Raw genomic sequence first — 18,491 nt, forward strand, 5'->3', positions numbered from 1 at the left:
CTCACCACTCCCTCCTACCAACCCATCCCCTAACTGCCCACATTAGGACCTGCCAGGCTCTGATTCCTGAGCTGCCCCATAAAAGTCCCAGAACTCAAGCCTGTGTTGCCTCTCTCTCCTCTAGAGAGACGGCCTTTATTTGTCAGCTCTGAAAAAATAAACTCCCGTGGGTGTCTCTGCCTGGTCTCCATCTTTCATTTCTCACTTCCCCTTCACCCACCCCTTTTTACTTTTTATTTGAGACACGATCTCACTAAGTCTTTTGGGCCTTGCCAAGTTGCTCAGGCTGGCCTCAATCTTGTGACCCTCATGCCTCCGCCCCTGAGCGGCTGGTGTTACAGGTGTGCCCCACCACGCCCCACTCCAAATTCATTTTATGAGGCCATCATAATCCTGCTAAAGACATAAGAACTACAGACTCATGTACCCCATGTGTTTAGATGTAAAGATCCTTAACAAAATATTAGCAAACTGAATCCATGGATATATAAAAGAACAGTCACCATGTGGAATTTATCCCACATCATTTTAGAGTTTATCTTCTCATGTAATTTTTGGAATCACCCTACCCTTAGTTAGGATAATGTTCTCAGAAAAAAAAAAAGATAATGTTCTCAGGTTGGATTCTGGATATATCTTATGGCTTCGTCTAGTCAAAATTTCTTCGTAAAATCATTGTTTCGATATAAATTATCACTGTTATTATTTGTGAGATGAGGAGCTGAAATCTGTACACAGTGTAAAGGCTGCCTAAAGGATTCTGTTAGTCAGCTTCCCATTGCTGTAACAAAATACCTGGGGTAATCAATGTATAAGGAGGAAAGGTTTGTTTTAGTTCACAGACTCAGAGGTTTCAGTCGATGGTTGTTTGGCCCCATTGCCTTTGGGCTTCTGGTGGAGGTTGTACATCATGGAGCACCTGGCAGAAGTAGATGCCCACCTCATGGTAGTTAGGAAACAAGGAGGAAGGGGTGGGACCTCCAAGGACATGCTCCCTATGATACAACTTCCTGCCACTAGGCTCCTCCTCCTTAAGGCTCCACCTGCTCCTATCAGTGCCAAGCCTTCAACCCATGGGCCTTTGGGGCACAGATCACAGGATAGTAGAGTCTCTGTTGGTGTGAGAGAATCAGGGACTCCTAGTGATTCACCAAGGAACATGACTTTGCGTCTGAAGATATAGTTATGATGGAATATTTCAATAGGAGGGGGAATGGAGTGTGTAAACTGAACTTCTGTCTCTTCCAATAGAGGAGGGGTGGGCAGTAAACCAAGAGAAGAGATACTACCTGGAGATGAGGTCAGGCTAGCTAAGGAGGCTCTTCCCGTAAGGCAGTGTGTGTGTGCCCTTGAGGATAAAGCCCTCCACCACCTCTGCACTTCTTCACTCTAAGCTGATGCTTAATAAGCTTGGTTTCTCTTCCCTTTTTGAAGAATAATTACCATGTCATATAGTAATTATATTACTATATGACATGGTGATATTTGACTTTTATTTAGTCTTTAATTAAGGAACTGAGATCCCCACTATTTGTAAGTGTCACATCTGGCCAGCTTTCAACGATGTGATAAGGGTGGGTCATAAATAATTTGTTGGCTGGACTAATTGTGGTTATCTTCCCGCTCTCTGATAACTTTCACTTCCTTCCATGAAAATTTTCAAAATTCCTGTGAGGCAAAGATAATCATGTCATCAAGTGGAATGGCTGAAGACTTTTGTCACTGGCAGTCCTTTGTGTTAAAATGAACATTGTGCTAAGTCTTTATGGTCAGCCACAGGGTTCATTGAGAACAGTTAGAGCCTTTTGAGAAGGGAAAGAAAAGGAAAGTGATTCCTGGCTTTGTGCAGTTAGCAATGTAGTCTGAGATCCTAAAACACAATGCACATGAGGTAACATGTGACCCCAAATAATTACCATTATTATTGAACAACTACAATGGAACATACATTCTGCATACACACACACACACACACACACACACACACACAATTTAATTCTCACAAAAAAAAACCTGGGAGAGGGTAGCTTTAAGTTTTTCTTTAACCTATGAGACAATGAGCCAGAGAAAATAACTCCCTCAAGGTTACCCAGCTAGAAAGTGGTGGAACCGGGTTTTCCATCCACACAGAAAAGAGGTCCCCAGGGTTAAAAAGCAGTTGTGGCAAAAGGTTGACCTAAGTTTCCAGGACAGACAGACTTAGATTTAACTTTTCTGGGGCTTTGGACAAGGTATTTCATTTGCATGAACTTCACTGTTTCCTTATCTGCAAAATAGCTCCGGTGGATGGGCTGTTTTGAGGGTGGATGAGCAGGTGCAGGCAAAGTCCTTAAGCGCATTCCAAGCTACAGCAGAGGTTCAGTAAGCTCAACAAGTGACTAAAAATGAACTCGAGTCACTGGTAACCCTGGAGAGGATTCAGGTCCCTCAAATCCCAGGATCTGCGCTGATTATAGACCTCGCTGTTGTTGTTTTAAATAAAAATCAGCAAAAGCCCCCTGAAATCTAAAAGGTATCCAAAAATGGCCCAAACCACCCAGCGCTGTTAAACTGATATCTGACCCCACTCCACAGTGATGGAACCCTGGACCTCAGGCTCGCACGGGCCCGGCCTGGTTTCCTGTGTTTCCGTCCACGCTCCCAAGGGTCTCTCCCTCTTTGGCATGTGAGAGGCCAGCGCTTGGCGCACGCTGGACTTGAAATTGGAGAAATGAGAAGTCAAACCTCTCAAGGATCGGCCTTTACCCTTCAATAAGGCGGTAATGCGCCAGGTCTCCTCTCCAAGGGGATCCTCGGTAATAGCCTAGATGGTGCACAGGTGCACAATTTCGTGGTAGCAATGAGCAGGACTGTACGCCCGGGGAAGTGGGAGACGTCCGCGGCCCCCTGGCCTCTCCACCCGCCTCCTGGCTCCGGGGGCGTGGCCACCGGGCGCGGGGCGGGGCGAACCAGCGCGGCCGGGAGCGCGGGGCGGGCGCGCTGGAGAGCCGGCTTGCGCGCGGGCCCGCGGGAGCCCGGGCCGCGGCACAGCAGCCCCGGCGACCGTGCCACGCACGCGCCCCGCGCCACCCTTGGCCCTCGCAGGCCGTGGCACTGTCGCCACCTCCGCCGCAGGAAGGAGCCGGCCGCCTTGCCGCGCCGGCACCATGCCTCGCATAGATGCGGACCTCAAGCTCGACTTCAAGGATGTCCTGCTCCGACCTAAGCGAAGCAGCCTCAAGAGCCGATCCGAGGTGGGGTCCATTTGAAACCTGACCCGGGGCTGAGAATTTGTTTTCTGGGTGCCGCGGGGGAGGTAGGGGAAGGGTGGCAATGGGTCATCCTGCTTTTCTGGGTCGGAGGCTGGGTGCTGCCCACCTTTCCCCCGGGAAAGAGGAGGGCCAGTCGGCGCCCTGCCAGGACTGGAGCTGTCTGTAAGGACAGGGAGAATGGGGCCCGGTTCGGGCCTAAAATTCTAAATCAGTCCGGTTGGATGGGCAAGGGGAAGTTTACACTGAAACTGGACCTCAGAGGAGCAAAGATCAAGTGGCCAGTAGACCTAGAGTGGGGGTAGGGAGGCGCACTCCCGGGGAAAAGGAAACGGTGGAGCCGGGTGGAAAGCCAGAGCAAAACAACCGCGGATCCTTGCGATTTTTGGCAGCGTCTCCGCGTGCCGTGCCGAGAACTGCTGCTGCTGCTGCTTGGTGGACTTTAACAGAGCTGAAAACCGGGAGCCCCCGGAAGCAAGTTCACGGTTGACTTTCCGAGTTAAGGTGGCCTTGCCGGGAGCGGAGCTTGGGGACCGGTTCTTGGTGGCGCCGCGCCGTAGTCCTAGCCCAGCCCCAGCGAGAAGCAGAAAGCGCTGGGTTGAGGGTGGTAGGGCGAACTGGAAGCCTGGAGCCGTTTGCTTGTTTTGCCTTAATGAGATCAAAGCTTCCAGGAGCAGGTGGAGTCAGGCCTGGACATAGCCAGGGACTGGGGAAAAGGGAGGTCAGACCCTGAAGGACAAAGTAGTTTGAGGGGAAGGCAGAGTCCACAGGAGTAGTTATGGGCCAGGGACCTTGACTTTGCCTGTCTTCTGGGAGCTGAGAAACGGGAAACCACAGGGTCTGGAAGGCTGGGTCCGAAAGGGTAAAGTGGAGGACGCTGAGCCAGCGTGCCCAGCTTCGTTTCACCAGCTCCGCAAACAAGACCATAAATAAATCCCCTCGGAGAAGAACTCCACTCCAGAGCCCAGGCCTGACTGCAGTGAGGGGTGCTGCCAGCTGAGGGCTTGTTGGGATCTGGACAGCCTCTCACAGTTCATCAAGTCACTTTCCCCAAGTGGCAGCATTGGCCGGCTGGAGCCAGGACAGGACAGGAAGCGGTGGGGGAGGACTGACGGACCCTTATCACCCCAGATTAGATGCCTCTGTGCCTGTCCTTCATCTTGTTCTTTTCAAAGGCACGAAAGAAGTGGGCAAACTCTTGGAGCAAAAATAAAGTTTGGAAAACAGCCCTGGGCCTCTGGAAGTAGGAGCTGTAGGCAGTACCTGAGGCCAGACAAGATAAAAGTGGGCATTCTGGGCGGAGTAATGATTTAGCAACCTGCAGTATTCTTTAAGTATTCCAAATTAATTTAGAAGAGAAATTATTTCTAAGAAAAATACCTTCAAAACAAGGATAAATGTGTTCTCTAACCAGAAAAATATTTTTAAGAAGGTAAAGCATTTCCAAATTTACATAACGGAATGAATTCTTCCAGGGAACAATACAATATGGCATGCCACCCTTGGTTTTGTAATTTGGACTGATTGCTGCTATTAATATACAGTGGCACCTATAGTGAGAGGTCGGTGCCCTTCAGGACTGTTTTCCACGTCTCCAACTTTGTAGGAATTTGCCAGCTACCTGCCCGGAAGCTGCAGTTAACTGGTGTTGCCTTTCTGATTGGTTCTTCTAATGGTTTAGCTTCCTGGGGCATGAGTTTGCTGCATGGCTGGCCATTCCCCATGGTCTGACTTTACTTGCCTGAGTGGTGTTGAGGGATTTAATTAGGCCTTTCTAATTCCCTCTTAGTGATTCTCAATTTGCTGGTTGATGCCTGAAGTTTCATGTGCCAGATACAAACTTTAATTGCACAATCAGAAGCTTACAATGTGTGCACCCTGGTGGAAGTAATACTGTATACAAATTTGAAACTAAATAGCAGATGAAGGATTTTGAGCAGAGAGCAGGTTTGAGGGGATCCCAGAGAGAAAACCTACCTGGAAACAGTATCTGGCTGGGAAAAGAGTATTTTGTCAGTCACCCAGTTTGATCACTGGGGCAGTTTTGCTAAGAATGAGGTCCCAAATGGATCATCAGGGAATGAGCAGGAAGCAGAGAGGGAACGTGATCTCCCGCTTAGAAGTTCAGTACTCCTGCCCAAGGCTCACGATGATTTGGGGTCAGCTCTCAGAAGCAACAGGACAGGTAGAGGTGACACAGGTGGCCTTCATGTAGGTGCTACAGCTAGACAGTCATCTGTTGGCCGTCCAGCTTTGGTTCAGAGAAGGAAGTGCCATAGGTTTATGTGGGGACTTTTGGATAATCTTTTCAAAGGGGATGACTTTGTTAAGTCAAGTCTTTGCCCTTTCCTGGTACACTGGGGAGTTCACATCCTGTGACTCCAGAGTATTTTCTTCCTTGGGACCCATTCCTGGCTTCGACATCAACCCTGGTCTTTGAGTTCAGTAAGAAAAAAATTAAACAATCAAATGCAACCCTAACTTTGAAAGTGTGGCGTTGAAGAGAGTTTGTACAGAAAATCACCCCTTTACCCTCAGGTGGAGAAGATGCCACTGACATTCCTTCTGCTTAAAACTCAGTGGTAAGTGTCACCAGCAGTCCAGTGAGAAGCTATTACCTTCTGTCACTGGTTGGCCCAGGGCAGTGAGAGGCACTGGGTTGGGAGAGGGTTTGGGTCTAAGCTCTGTCCCTGTTACCTTGGTATTGGTTTCCTGGGGGCTTTTGCACCCAAATACCATAAACTGGGTGACTAAATAAACAAAAATTTATTGTCTCCTGGTTGGGGAGGCTAGAGGTCCCAGACCAAGGCGATCAAGGGCTCAGAGGGAGAGTGAGTTCCGTCCTCTCCTCACCTTCTTGTGTGTTTGACTGGCAGCTTTGGGCATTCCTTGGCATGCAAATACATCATGCCAACCTCTGCCCTCACCTCATCTCTACAATAAGTGTCATGTGCCCAGGTCCAAATTTCCCTGTTTGTAAGAACATCAGTCATACTAGACTAGGGACCTCGCTAAGTTACCTCATTCTAACTTGACCAGAGTCAGGTCACAGATACAGGTCCTGGAGGTTAGGACATCAACCTCTTTTGGGGGAGACACAATTCAGCCTGCAACATCCTCCGTAGAATTAGAAGGCTCCAACACAAAGGTTCTGATTTATGACGTTTAGGGTGGCCTGGACATGTTCTCAGAAATCATCCTAAAAGGATTCGGCTGTGCACATGGTTGCTGCTGATACCCTTTCTATTTGTGGAACCTGTGCTGGCTGGTGATGTGGCAGCCGTGCGAGGGTCTCTGAGGCCTGAGGGCTCACATCCAGAGGACTGGGCTGGGATCACCAAGTACTGTCTTGCAAAAGGCTGGGGCCGAACCACAGGATCACTCTTAGCCCTGAACTGTACCCTATTCTAGAAGACTGGAAGTGAAGGGAGACATTCATTATTTTATGTCTGTCAGGTCACTAGGCCTACAAAGATGAAAGACAAGCCCCCTGTGCTCAGGAGAGACAGGTAATGAACAGTCTAGCTAATGAAAGAACAGCTTATCTCACTATCATCCCTAGATTTTGGAAAAGTGTCTCCTGCCCTGGTCCCTTCTTGTCCTCTGATGACTCTCCTCACTGGGCAGGGCCTGTGGGCTCTATGGTTCCTTCTAGGGCTGGGCTCCAAGTTCTCAGACTCCTGGTATCCCTCCCCAGATGATATGAGCTTGTCCCCAGGCCTGCATGGGCCACCCCTCCCAGGTGTGCTTTCCCAAGGACCAACCGCTGCAGGGGTGTGTCCCTCCCACCCAGAGTGGCTGAGTGACAATGTGTGCATGTGCACAAAACTTCACCTGCAGAGGTGTCTACACGTGCACATAAGGACTTGAGAAGGGACAGGGTTGTGGGCTGGATGCCCACTCTACTGTGACCTTCCTGGCCCATAGGTGTCACTGATTGTGTCAGGGTAAGAGGATTGAGCATATTGTATGCAGCAAATTGTTAGCTTGACCCATGACATTGGATTATTTGGAATGTGATTTGTGGCTCTCTATTTGAACTTTTGAGCCCCCCAAACCAACTCAATAAAGTTGTATTTAGAAGAGCAGTAGAAACATGTTTCTCAGGTGAAGGGGGGGAATCTGTTATTTTCTGTTCCCTTTCAGATGGGGTTTACAGAGAGGGAATTTACAGGTGCTATATTTGGTACATGGGCCAGCTGTGGCAGATTAAACGCCAAGTTTTGTTCCTGGGAGGCTGGAATATTTAAAGTATTTATCTCTTAGCGAACAACTGGTCTGTTTTGGGTGTGTGTGTGTCTGGGTGAATAAGGCTGGGGAAAGATAATTTCATTACTCATTTTCAGAATGAAATATTGTGAAGAGTCTGCCTTCAGGGGGTTCTAGGGATCGAACCCAGGGTCTGTGCATGCCAAGCACTTCTGACCACCGAGTTACACCCCTAGCCCCAAGCATCTGCCTTACGGAGAAGACTAGAAGTGAAGGGCAACATTCATTGTCCAGGCCAGGGAACCTTTTCTGTGAAGTGCTGGTTGTTTTGTTTTGTTTTTGTACCGCTGACAGGTCTTGGTGTGCCAAGAAAAAGCCATTGTGGCCTCAGCCGGATGCAGAGTATAACAGCTCTCCCCATGCCTCTTGGAGGAGTAGAAGAAGAATTTGAGGCCAAGGAATTCTGATTGTTTTAAGCCCCTGAGCCAGAGTGTTACAGGGCCATTAGCAGCACAGAAGGTTGCAGCTAATAGACTCGCTCAGTCATTTTGCAGGATGTCAATAAAACTTGCTTCACCGGTGTAGAACCAAGAGTCATCATGAAGGAAGTAGATAAAGGGACCCAACGCCACATATATTCGAGCAATTACAGAGTCTCATTTCCCCTTGTTGACTGTAGTTTAAAGCCAGTGTAATCATATTGATGACATCATTCACCCAGGACGCCTTCTGGACACGGAGCCCTGGGTGGAGAAGCAGGAGGAATGAAAAAGCGGAAGCGTCTGAGATGTCCCGCGGGGTTTTCTGACTTGATTCTGCTTGCTGCTTGCGTGAAATGAAACTGAATTCAGATGAAAAAGAATAAAAGGCTCTAGATAAACACTGGTAGGAAAGGATTATTGGTGGGGTTCTCAGGAAGCTGGAGTCATGTAGGTCTGAATTATTTTAGAAGCATAAGATTCATACTTGGGTCCCTCCTGCCAGTTTGCTCGGGCAAGCACCCACCTCCATTATGATCCAAATCTCTCAGGGTCCAGCCATGGAAGACAGAAATGTGGGCTATTTCAAGCAGGGAATTTAGTGCAGGTTCCTAATACAGCTGAGATGCCACATGGGATATTCAGGCCCCAGAGATGGCGAGGGTAAGAAGCTGCTCCTCCTCTAGGGTGAAAGATTGGCTCACTCTGAGAAACTTGGAACCAGGAGCACCCGGGCCTGAAGGATGCACAGCCATTCTGGAGAAGTTGCTGAAAAGGGATCTGGAAGAACCACCGGTGTCCCCCGTCTCCAACCACTATCCTTTGGTTTTTCTGCAGGATCCTCCACTGGCCAAACTTGGTCAGAAACAAACTCAGAATGGAACCCATAGTGTGTGACCTTTCTGTGATAAGAGCAGGCCAGGACCTGCTTTGGGTCATAGATGTCATTGACTCCAGTAGCTTTGTATGAGTCCCTTGATTTGCACACTGCTGCTGCTAGCCCACCCTGCTAGCCGGCTATCCTGGGTTCCTGACCGCTGATAGTCCTAAAAGCCCACAAGTCAGAGTGACAGTGGATTTGGAGGCCTCCCTCCAGCTGTTTGCATGTCAAAGGAACAAATGTTTATATGCGTGGACATATGGTGGCAGTGAATGTCCCTCCAGCTCACTCAAAGATGCTCCTAATTACAAAACAGCTGCGGAGGTTGAGAGGCTAAGGGATTGATGATTGGGAGTTCACTGCAGGGTAGTGGTTCCAGGTGAAAGGTCAGCATTGCAGGGATTATCAAGGGAGGGAGGAAAGTCATCATTGGCAGGGGAGAGCGGAATGGATTTTCTCAGAAGCGGAATGGTCCCTCCCGTGCTTGAAAGTTGGGAAAGGATATCACGTATGTGGATGCTTAGGGCCAGCATGAGCCAGGTGGAGAATAGAGGCAGCAGTCGGGGAGGAGAGGCTAATAGAGGAGCGAAAGCTTCTGATTTGGAGCTTCGGCTTCGTGGAAGAATGCCCAGTGCCTTGTACTGGTGCTTGGGGGTGACCAGGCACCGTTTGAGCTTTTGCAGTTGGATACAACATGTTACTTGGATTCTTCAGGGATTCTCCTTTCTCCAGAACATCCGGAGTCAGAGCCCAAAGAGAATCCAGGGGCTGAGGGTCTGCTGCTTCCTTTGTGTTCTTCTCACTTTCTCTGAGCACAGAAATGCTGCCCCTGTCCTGAAGAGCACTCACTCCTCACTCTCTCGGCCCACAGGTGGATCTTGAGCGTACCTTTACATTTCGAAACTCAAAGCAGACCTACAAAGGGATTCCCATCATTGTGGCCAACATGGACACCGTGGGGACATTTGAGATGGCAGTCGTGATGTCACAGGTGAGATGGAAGGTCCTCCTGCCTCTGCGGCTCACGGTATGGTGAGGTTGGCAGGAGCCCACCCTGGACTCGCATTCTTTGGGCTTGGAGTCTGTCTGTTGCTACACCCACTTCTGTGAGAATGCCCGGGAGAGACTTGGAAATTAGAGATTCACACATGAGTTAGAACATGAGAAGTGTCATAGAAGAGGGACATGGCTTTTAAAGTTAGGACCGGGGGACGTGGTCTGCAGTCGGTGCTACATAATGATTAAGCCCCACTGGATATAATGTGTCTTGATTATTCTTAATTCACAACTCCACAGTTTAGGTTTATGGATGAGAAAACCTAGGCAGAGGGAGGGAGGGAGGGATGAGGGGTAGCTTGCGTCGGGGCCTTTAGCCAGGTAGAAAGAGGCAGGACTTAATCCAAACTGACTCTAGAATCCAAGGGGTTTCACTCAAATGACAGCTCTCAGGAGAATCTTAAGGCTCCTTTTGGCCAACTACTCATCTAATTGCCAATACGGAGAACTGGTAGCTTTGGGAAAATAAAGGAAATGCCGTTTGTAGGCAAGACTGGGTCTTGCATGGCTGTGTCTGACGTGCGGAGCCTCCAGGGCCTCCGTGTTGAGACGTTTGCCCATGTGTATGGGGTGGAGTGTCTGTTTCTGTCCATCAGGCCTGCCAAGTGCAAGGGTAAATCCAATTAGTCGACAGAGCTTCTCACGGTGGGCAGCAAGTCTAGCAGCAGGAGGCGCCGGGACTCATGATTAGGCAGTGATTAGAGTGAAAGGATTCTCAAACAAATTATGAGCTCAAAAAACAGAGCAGGGGGTTGTCCATCTGACTGTATGACCTGTTGTATCCTCTGTCAGTTCTCAGTCCCCAGGGAGCTTTGGGCCAGAGGCTAATAAATTAATTGCTACAAGGATGTGGCATTTTTTCTCTCCATCTTTCCCTTCTCTGCTGTCATTAGTCACTGCTATTAATGAACAACCTATTAGTGTATGCTATGGTTTGGATAAGTGGCCCCCAAAGACTTGCTTTACTAGATGATGTTGGAGCCTTTACAGGGGGTGGGAGGGGGCCCTAGGTGGAGGTCAGTATGTCCTTGGGGGCCTGCCTTAGAAGGGGATTGTGGGATCCAGCCTCTTCCTCATTCCCTTTTGCTCTCTGGCTTGTGATGAGGTAAGTGGTTTTGCTCCTACCATAAGGTGCTGCCTCACCACAGTTCCAAATAGTGGAGCCCATTGTTCGTGGACTGGAACCTCCAACACTGTGAACCCAAATAAACATTTTCTCCTTATAGGTCAACTGTCTCAAGTGTCTTCTCATAGCCACAGAAAGCTAACTAACATAGTGTAAAAATGAAGAGAATCAGGGAATAATAAATTGCTTGGTTAATTCACGTGTCAAATTATTATTAGTCCATTAAAAACCTAGAACTTGCTGTGCCCTCCCCATTTTCACCATGACCGTTTCCCCATGAATGAGATCACGAAGCTAATAATACTGTCCAAACGTATTCGGAGAAGGAAATGAAATAAGGCCTGCCAAGCACTGGCACGACGATAGTAAAGGCTGGGTCGAGAGGCAGAGATTTAGGGTTACAGTTTGTGTAACCCTAAGCATGTCAACTGTCCGATGGGTTTAGCTTGTAACAAGAAGCAGTTAGCAAAGAGTGAACACAAGAAAAAGCTTTCACATACTGTTACTGGAGTCCCACGTCGGAGGGCCTACTCTGAGGAACCCCCAAAACCAGGTCTGGCCACTCACCCCAAAAAACAAACATAAAAAGTAATGGTGAAAAGCAGGAAAGGAACTTTCCATCTATGTCGCCTCATTGGGAAAGCAAAATAGGTCCAATGTCAGCCTGTCTAGGGGTGTTGACAGGGGCCTGAGGGTTAAGTGAGGAAGGGATCCGGGCAAGAGGGCTGGGTCATGAGGCAGTCTGGGAGAGCCTGCGGTCTGGTTGGTCATTCTTGGTTCTGGTTTTGGGAGGCCCTTATTGCTTGATAGGGGGCAGCCTCCACTCTGCAGGAGGCAGCTTGGTTCTCATGAGACCACTGCTCCTGCTTGGGGTGGGGGTCGGGGGAGACTCATCTGGCTGATTTCCCGTAGAGCCTGCTGTTCCAGGAAGGAACAGGCAAATGGCTGGAGACATCTAGGTGCTGCTCTAGGGGAGAGGGCTCCTGTGGCTGCTCATCCTAATGTCATTGTCACCGTCTGTTTCCTAGCACTCCATGTTTACAGCGGTTCATAAGCATTACACCCTGGAAGAGTGGAAGGTTTTTGCCTCAAAGCACCCGGAATGTCTTCAGGTAAGACTCTGCTAGGATTTGTCTCCAAGTACCTCTGGGAAGAGAGAGTTGTCAGAAGCTTGTGAATCAGCAGATAGATACACTGGGGTGGTGGTTCCCAGCCCTGTGTCACTCCAAGGGCTTGCTGATTCCACCTGCTCTGTGGCACCTTATGTAAATACTAGGGTTTACCTGCTTTCCCTGGAGAGGTGAAGTGTTTTCTATCAGCTCCCAGGGAGACCTGTGCTTCCGGCCAGGTGTTTCAGGGTAGATCCAGCCCGTGTAAAACCCTCCTTTGCAGCAAGTCGTTTTGGAGTTCAGTGAGCAGTATGCCTGCTGGAACAGCTGTCATCAGATAGGAAGTGCCATTGAGGTCAGGGAAAAATTGGAACCCTCGTATGGCGCTGGCAGGAATGCGAGATGCTTTGGAAAACAGTCTGGCAGATTCTCAAAAGGTGAAACCTAAGAGTTGCTGCAGGACTTGGCAGTTCTGTTTCTAGGTGTGGCTCTAGCACATGTGAAGACACACACACACACACACACACACACACACACACAGAAACTTGCTGATGTGTTTTCATAGGAGTATTATTTCTAGTAGCCTCAAAGCAGAAAGAGCCCAAATATCCACCAGTAGCTGGAGGGGTACACAAATTAGGATGTAGCCATGTGATAGCAGATGGTATTATTCAGCCACAAGAAGGAATAATGGGCTGGTTCATGTGGCCGAGTGGATGAAGCCTGAATGTTTTCCTAAGTCAAAAAGCCAGACGCAAAGTGATTCTGTTGGCATGAATTGTCCAGAATGGGAAATCTGTAAACATAAAATGGATTAGAGGAAGCAGGAGGCAGAAGAGGGGTGATGGTTAAGAAGTGTGGGAGTTTCTTTTCGGGAATCATGAAAATGTTTTAAAATGGGTTGCCATGAGGCTGGGGTTGCAGTTCAGTGGTGAGTACTTGCCTGGAATGTGTGAGGTCCTGGGTTCAATCCTCAGCACCACATAAAAATAAATAAAATAATTGTGTCCATCTCTAACTAAAAAAAAAAAAATTAAAAGTAGAAAATAATAGGTTGTGGTGAGCACACAACTCTGAGTTTGCCAAAAGTCATGGAATTGTGCACTCCGGGTATGTCCCATCTCAGAAAAGTGTCCAGGAAAAAAAAAAAAAAAGGACAATTTTAAAACAGCAATAAAAATTCCTAGGGTAGCACTGTCCTTCCTGAACCTACAGGTGGTTTGACCCAGATGCAGCAGGGAGGTCTCCCAGGGTGACAGTTCTCCCTCCCCACAGTCAGCTCATTTGTGATTCGAAGAGGATTTGGGACATTAACTGCGTGGTGGTGGTGGGGTCTCTCTTTGTGCTGATGCTCCCACCCTCCTTTAGTTAGGGGTGGGCTTCATTATTGAGAAGGTGGTTTTGGAGAGGAAATCATTTTGGTCAACAGCAAGACCTTCATTTTTTGCTGAATTGTATTCAAATGTCTTAGACCATTGTCCCTGGCTGTGGGGGGGACTGCTTCTAGGACCACTCCGCAGATACCAAACTTCTTGAATGCACAAGTGTATCCATATATTTGCATATAAACTAGGCACATCCTCGTGCACACTTGAGATCAGACCAGATGTGCTGGGCCTGCACCATTAACCCATCTCTAGATGGCGTGCCTGATAGAGTGCTCAGGCTCTGTAGACAGTTGTTACCTGAATTTTTCAGAGACTGGAGCCCTAGGCCAGAGGCTTGACTCCAGAGGTCCCAGCAAACCGACATGGTCACTTCCCCCAAAAAGCAAAACAGAAAAGTAATAGGGAGAGCAGGCAAAGCACTGCCATCAGGCGGGCCACCTTGGGAAGGCACAGGGAGACCCAGCATCTCAGCCTGGGGTCGGTGCTGCCTGCAGCTTCGGGTTTCATTAGGAAGGCGTGAGGTCTGCGCAGGGGGTGGTCTCCATCCAGGTGGCAGGTTGATACCTGCTTCTGTTCTGCAAGGTGGCTCCCAGGAAGGCCTTGTGGCTTGAGGGGCAATCTCCACTTGTCATTCAGGGTGTTTGTCCATCACACTGTGATCCTGAAGGGGGCGGTTTAGTTCCCATGAGGTGATTGTCCCTGCCTTCAGGGGAACAGTCCTGTGGGGTGAGCTCTTGGAAGTTGTAGGACAATGAGAAGTTCTAGGTGCCACACCAGGAGCTGGATGCGTAGAAGCTGACAGGTGTCCCTGGAGCTCAGTCTTGGAGGGGGATGAGATAGGCCAGGTAAATGTGAGGCTAGGAAACCTCCTAGTCCTGGTTTTTAGAGAGCCCTGCTGCAGTGATTAACATGGCTGTGCGCAGAGCTGGGCAGAGGCCTGACCGTGGGTCGAAGCTAATAAAGAGGACGGGTCACAAAATGGAGGCGGAGTCGCCAAGCTTTGTCCTGTTTCCATTTCCCATAGGACATCTGCAGGCCCAAGTGAAGTCACTGCGGTTAGCAGAGGCAGCACCTCCAAGTCCCTCTTCCAGGTTGAGTGTCCCCACTTTGTTCTTGCTGGAAACATCCTCCCTCTTACCTGTCGAGTTTCTGTGCCATGATATGTTTGAACGGGTGGCTCCACTGTTTATAGTTCCACACAGGAATCTGGAGAAAATGATATGAAAGCCAAGGACAATATCTCCTGCATATTTAAGAATCTGTTTACTGAAAAGTTTTAGTGGCTGAGGCCCAGGTTTGAGGATATGTGTAATGCCAAGGTAGAAAAGATGATGATCGAAGTTGAGCTGGTTTAGGGACACAGCTCTCCTCTGTCTCCTGAGCAGACCCGCTGTGATTTGATCAGGTGGAACCTGCCAGAGACGCCTTTTTGTCCCCAGAGAAGCCACCTGGGAGGAGGCAGGGGGGTCTGCCGGGAATGTTCCTGCTCACGCCGACATTCTTGCTTCATCTTGGTACAGCACATGGCTGTGAGTTCGGGCAGTGGACAGAATGATCTGGAAAAGATGAGCAGCATCCTGGAAGCCGTGCCGCAGGTGAAGTTCATCTGCCTGGATGTGGCCAACGGCTATTCCGAACACTTTGTGGAGTTCGTGAAACTGGTCCGGGCCAGGTTTCCCGAGCACACCATCATGGTAAGTACAGCGGGATATTTCAAGGTGAGGAGGCAGAGGGATTCAGTGTGGGGGGGACCTGCGTTCTTGTCATAGCCTCTTATTAAAAGGCTAGTTTGGAATCATTAGGAAAAGGAGAGGCAGCCGTGTGTGGTAGTGCACACCTATAATCCCAGCAACTCGAGAGGCTAAGCAGGAGGATCACAAGTTCAAGGCCAGTCTCAGCGACTTAGTGAGGCCCTGTCTCCAAATAAACACAAAGGGCTGAGGATGTGGGTAGTAGTAATACTGCTACCCCTCTGCACACCTCTGCCTCCAAACCCCCCCAAAAAGGAAAGGTAGCCACCTTGGAAGATCTGGAAACTCACTTTCCACTATAAAAATAAAACCCCACTTTCTTATTTTTGCTAAATATCATTTAGTGTTTCTTACCAGATGAGACCTTTGCAAAAGGGTCTTGCCACCTTCAGCAAAGAGCACGTGTTAAAGTAGGAAACACATAGCAGGGTTTCAGCTCTGCAGGGTTGTGTCCTCCACACTGCACCCGACTCCGCCGTGAGCACTGGGCTCCACCGCGGGAATCTCCTGCAACAACCGTGGCTGGCTGATGGGTGTGTTGCTTTATCACGTGGGATCTGTTTCCTGGCTCTCCCGATCACTAGCACCCTCACCAGTTAGAATGCGTATTCGTGACTTGTGGGAACGGTGGATTTGCAGAAAAAAAGAAGTTGAAATCTCTAGAGTTGGGCCTTGGGGAAACTTTGTATCGTCGTTATTCTTCCTTGGTCTCGATTTCCGCAGTGATCACAGGTGGTCTGCTGGGTGTTCCACCTGCCCTCAGCTCTGTGGGGTTCGGAGCCTGATTTCTCCGCACCTTTCATCGGGGGCAAGGAAGTCGGGGGGCCCCAATTATTGGTTAATGGAGTTTAGTCTTCTGTGAAGGGACTTCTGAGGATCCTTAAGTCTTTTTATGCTCTTCCAGCCCACCAGGAGAAAGAGGTAAGAACTGAGCTGAGGCTGGCCAGCTGGGCCAGGGAGGCGTGGGCAGGAAGTGGCAAAACTCTTCTCACCCTGCGTGAGAGCTCCGCTCACTTTAAAAAGAGTGGGTTCAATTCTGTGACAGAACGAGGAGTCTGCTTCTGAGACGGACTCCTCAGCAGTCCTCTAGGTAAGGGGCCTGGAGAGTCTTTTGTGGTAAGATCTGGCCCTGGACCTGAGTTCCCAGGACCTCCCCTGGGTGTCTCGTCATCGCATCCTAAACCAGTAAGTCTGAGCTTCCTTGTCCAGAGTTTCCCTGGGTCTGAGCAGCTCCAGCAGAGGCCTTGGGAAGGGGCTCACGGGAGCCGCCAGTTGGTTCAGGATTTGTGGGTAACCTCCTTGTGTCTGGCACCTGAGGTCAGAACCGAGTTGAATGGTAGGGTGCCTGGGGGGACAGTGGCTTGGTGTGTGTGGGGGATGGTTCCCTGAAGTGTTCTCTACTGTGTCGAATATGAGGAGTAAGAAAAAGGTGCGTGTTGTGTGTGTGTGTGGTTTTTTTTCTTTACAAGGACCTGCTGGTTTCAGGGGGTTCATGTCAATCTCCTGTCGTCTTTGTCAGATCTCTGCAAAGATAGAAAGGGTCATCCCGCAGGTACTACAGATCAGGAATCTTAAACTCTGATTTGTTCTGGGTTTGGGGAATTTTCATAAAACACATCCACGTAAGTCTGAAGGCCATGCCAGCTGCCCGTTGAGGTGTGCCGGACACGCCCCTGCCCTCCTTCACCTCCCCCAGCACAGTTCCCTGCCTCCTGGTCCCCAGGTCACACAGTTGACCTCTGGGCTGGCAGTGGAAGGCATGGCTCCTGCCCCTGGTCCTGAGGCCCCCCTGGGTTTCTCTGTCCACACCCCCCTGTGGTAGCTTTTTCCTGGGACATTTTAAAGAAGGAACTGGAAGCTGACTTCCAGGCCTTGCCTGGACCTGGTGGCCCGTAAACGGCATCCGTCATGGAACTCCGGTTCTCTCGCCCTGCCCAGGCTGGCCCCAGACCTCACCAGTCATTGCGGAGGAGGCCTCCTGTTGGAGGAGAGGGGGCTGCTGTTGACCGACCTGTCTGAGGTCTGGGTCCTCTCTGCTCCCCGGCCTCTCCTGGCCTAGTTGCTCTGGAGACGCAGGGATTGGTTAGGACACGGGGAGCCACACTCTCCATCTCCTGACATCAGGGCCCCGGGTTGGTTTCGAAGCACTAACCAGAAATTACACAGGTGATTTAGTAGCTCCACTTTATGTCTTCAGTGACTTTATAAATTGAAATATGAGATTCAGAAGAGCATATAAAACATGGAGGTTTAATAAAGAATCATAAAATAAGCACACGTCAGCTCACCTGTCCACAGGAGCCCGTGACTTCCTGCCTCAAGTGAAACACCCATCCCGACTGTGGTCCTCTCTTCCTTCTTTGTGGTTTGCCACTTACTTCTGCAGTCCTAAATGACACTTAGATTTTGCCCGGTTTTGAAACTTAAGTGTTCATCTCTACATCTTTTGAATCTGCTTTTCCTCGATGGTGCCTTTGAGATTTCCCAGGGTGTTTTCTCAGCTGCATAGTACTCCATGGTTTCTGGGGCTGAGCTTAATACTCTTGCCCAGCTGCCTCCCTTGCTCTTTTCCTGTCTCTATCCTTTGCAGCTGGTTTCAGGCCATTAAAATGACTTATTGGCTCCCCTTAGTTCATTTGGGCCGCTGTGCCCTTATGACCTGGTCGCCTCTCAAAGGTGCCACTTCCCAATATGGGGACTAGGTGTCAAGAGATGAAGTTGAGGAGGACACAGACGTTCAGAGGCAGCACTTCTGCAGTCAGGGTGGGCACAGGAGCTGAGCGGCCTGGGGGCATTGTGTGTGTCCAGCTCTCTCTGTCCTCTCGCGTGAGGGTGCTGGAGGGTGCTGGGGTCCCCCTAGGCAGAGGGGCATTTCCCAGCAGGTGCTGTGGGCAGTGAGTCTACCCAGGGCGTGTGCTCTGAGGATCGCCTCTGGCTGGGAGAGGCTGGGGGTTGTGTTGAGAGGGTGGGGCAGTGAGCCTCGCTTCTCCGCATGGTGGCTCCCAGACCTCCCTTCTGCTGCTCCAGAGAGCTGGCCTTGCTGAGAAGGGCGGTAGGTGACCGCTGCCTAGCCCAGAGGGCCTGTGTGCCTCCCTTCAGGGACAGAGACCAGGAGCAACGGACCCGCAGGAAGGAGCGTGGCCAGGTGGGATAGGGAAAGGGTACTGTGGCCAGTTCAGGGTCTGGGGTTGCTAAGGGGTGGTGCAGGGTGGACGCAGAGTTCCCACGGCCCTCGGATGGCCTCC

General features: G+C 49.9%; 1 protein-coding gene across 2 annotated transcripts in view; it reads left to right on the forward strand.

The window, feature by feature from the left end:
- The first annotated feature begins 2,974 nt into the window (after nt 1-2,974).
- Nucleotides 2,975-18,491, forward strand: part of Gmpr (guanosine monophosphate reductase) — a 37,431-nt gene continuing 21,914 nt past the window's right edge. Inside the window, exons 1-4 of one of the 2 annotated variants that reach the window (XM_005329136.5) lie at nt 2,975-3,233; nt 9,688-9,807; nt 12,027-12,110; nt 15,016-15,189. In XM_005329136.5, coding sequence (XP_005329193.1) covers nt 3,147-3,233; nt 9,688-9,807; nt 12,027-12,110; nt 15,016-15,189 — 465 coding nt within the window. In that variant the 5' untranslated portion in view covers nt 2,975-3,146. Of the gene's footprint in view, nt 3,234-3,543; nt 3,753-9,687; nt 9,808-12,026; nt 12,111-15,015; nt 15,190-18,491 lie in introns of those variants that run through there. The other variant, XM_078020576.1, reaches the window with a different exon arrangement.

Source organism: Ictidomys tridecemlineatus, chromosome 8 (genome assembly GCF_052094955.1).
Source record: "Ictidomys tridecemlineatus isolate mIctTri1 chromosome 8, mIctTri1.hap1, whole genome shotgun sequence".
Lineage (NCBI taxonomy): Eukaryota > Metazoa > Chordata > Mammalia > Rodentia > Sciuridae > Ictidomys > Ictidomys tridecemlineatus.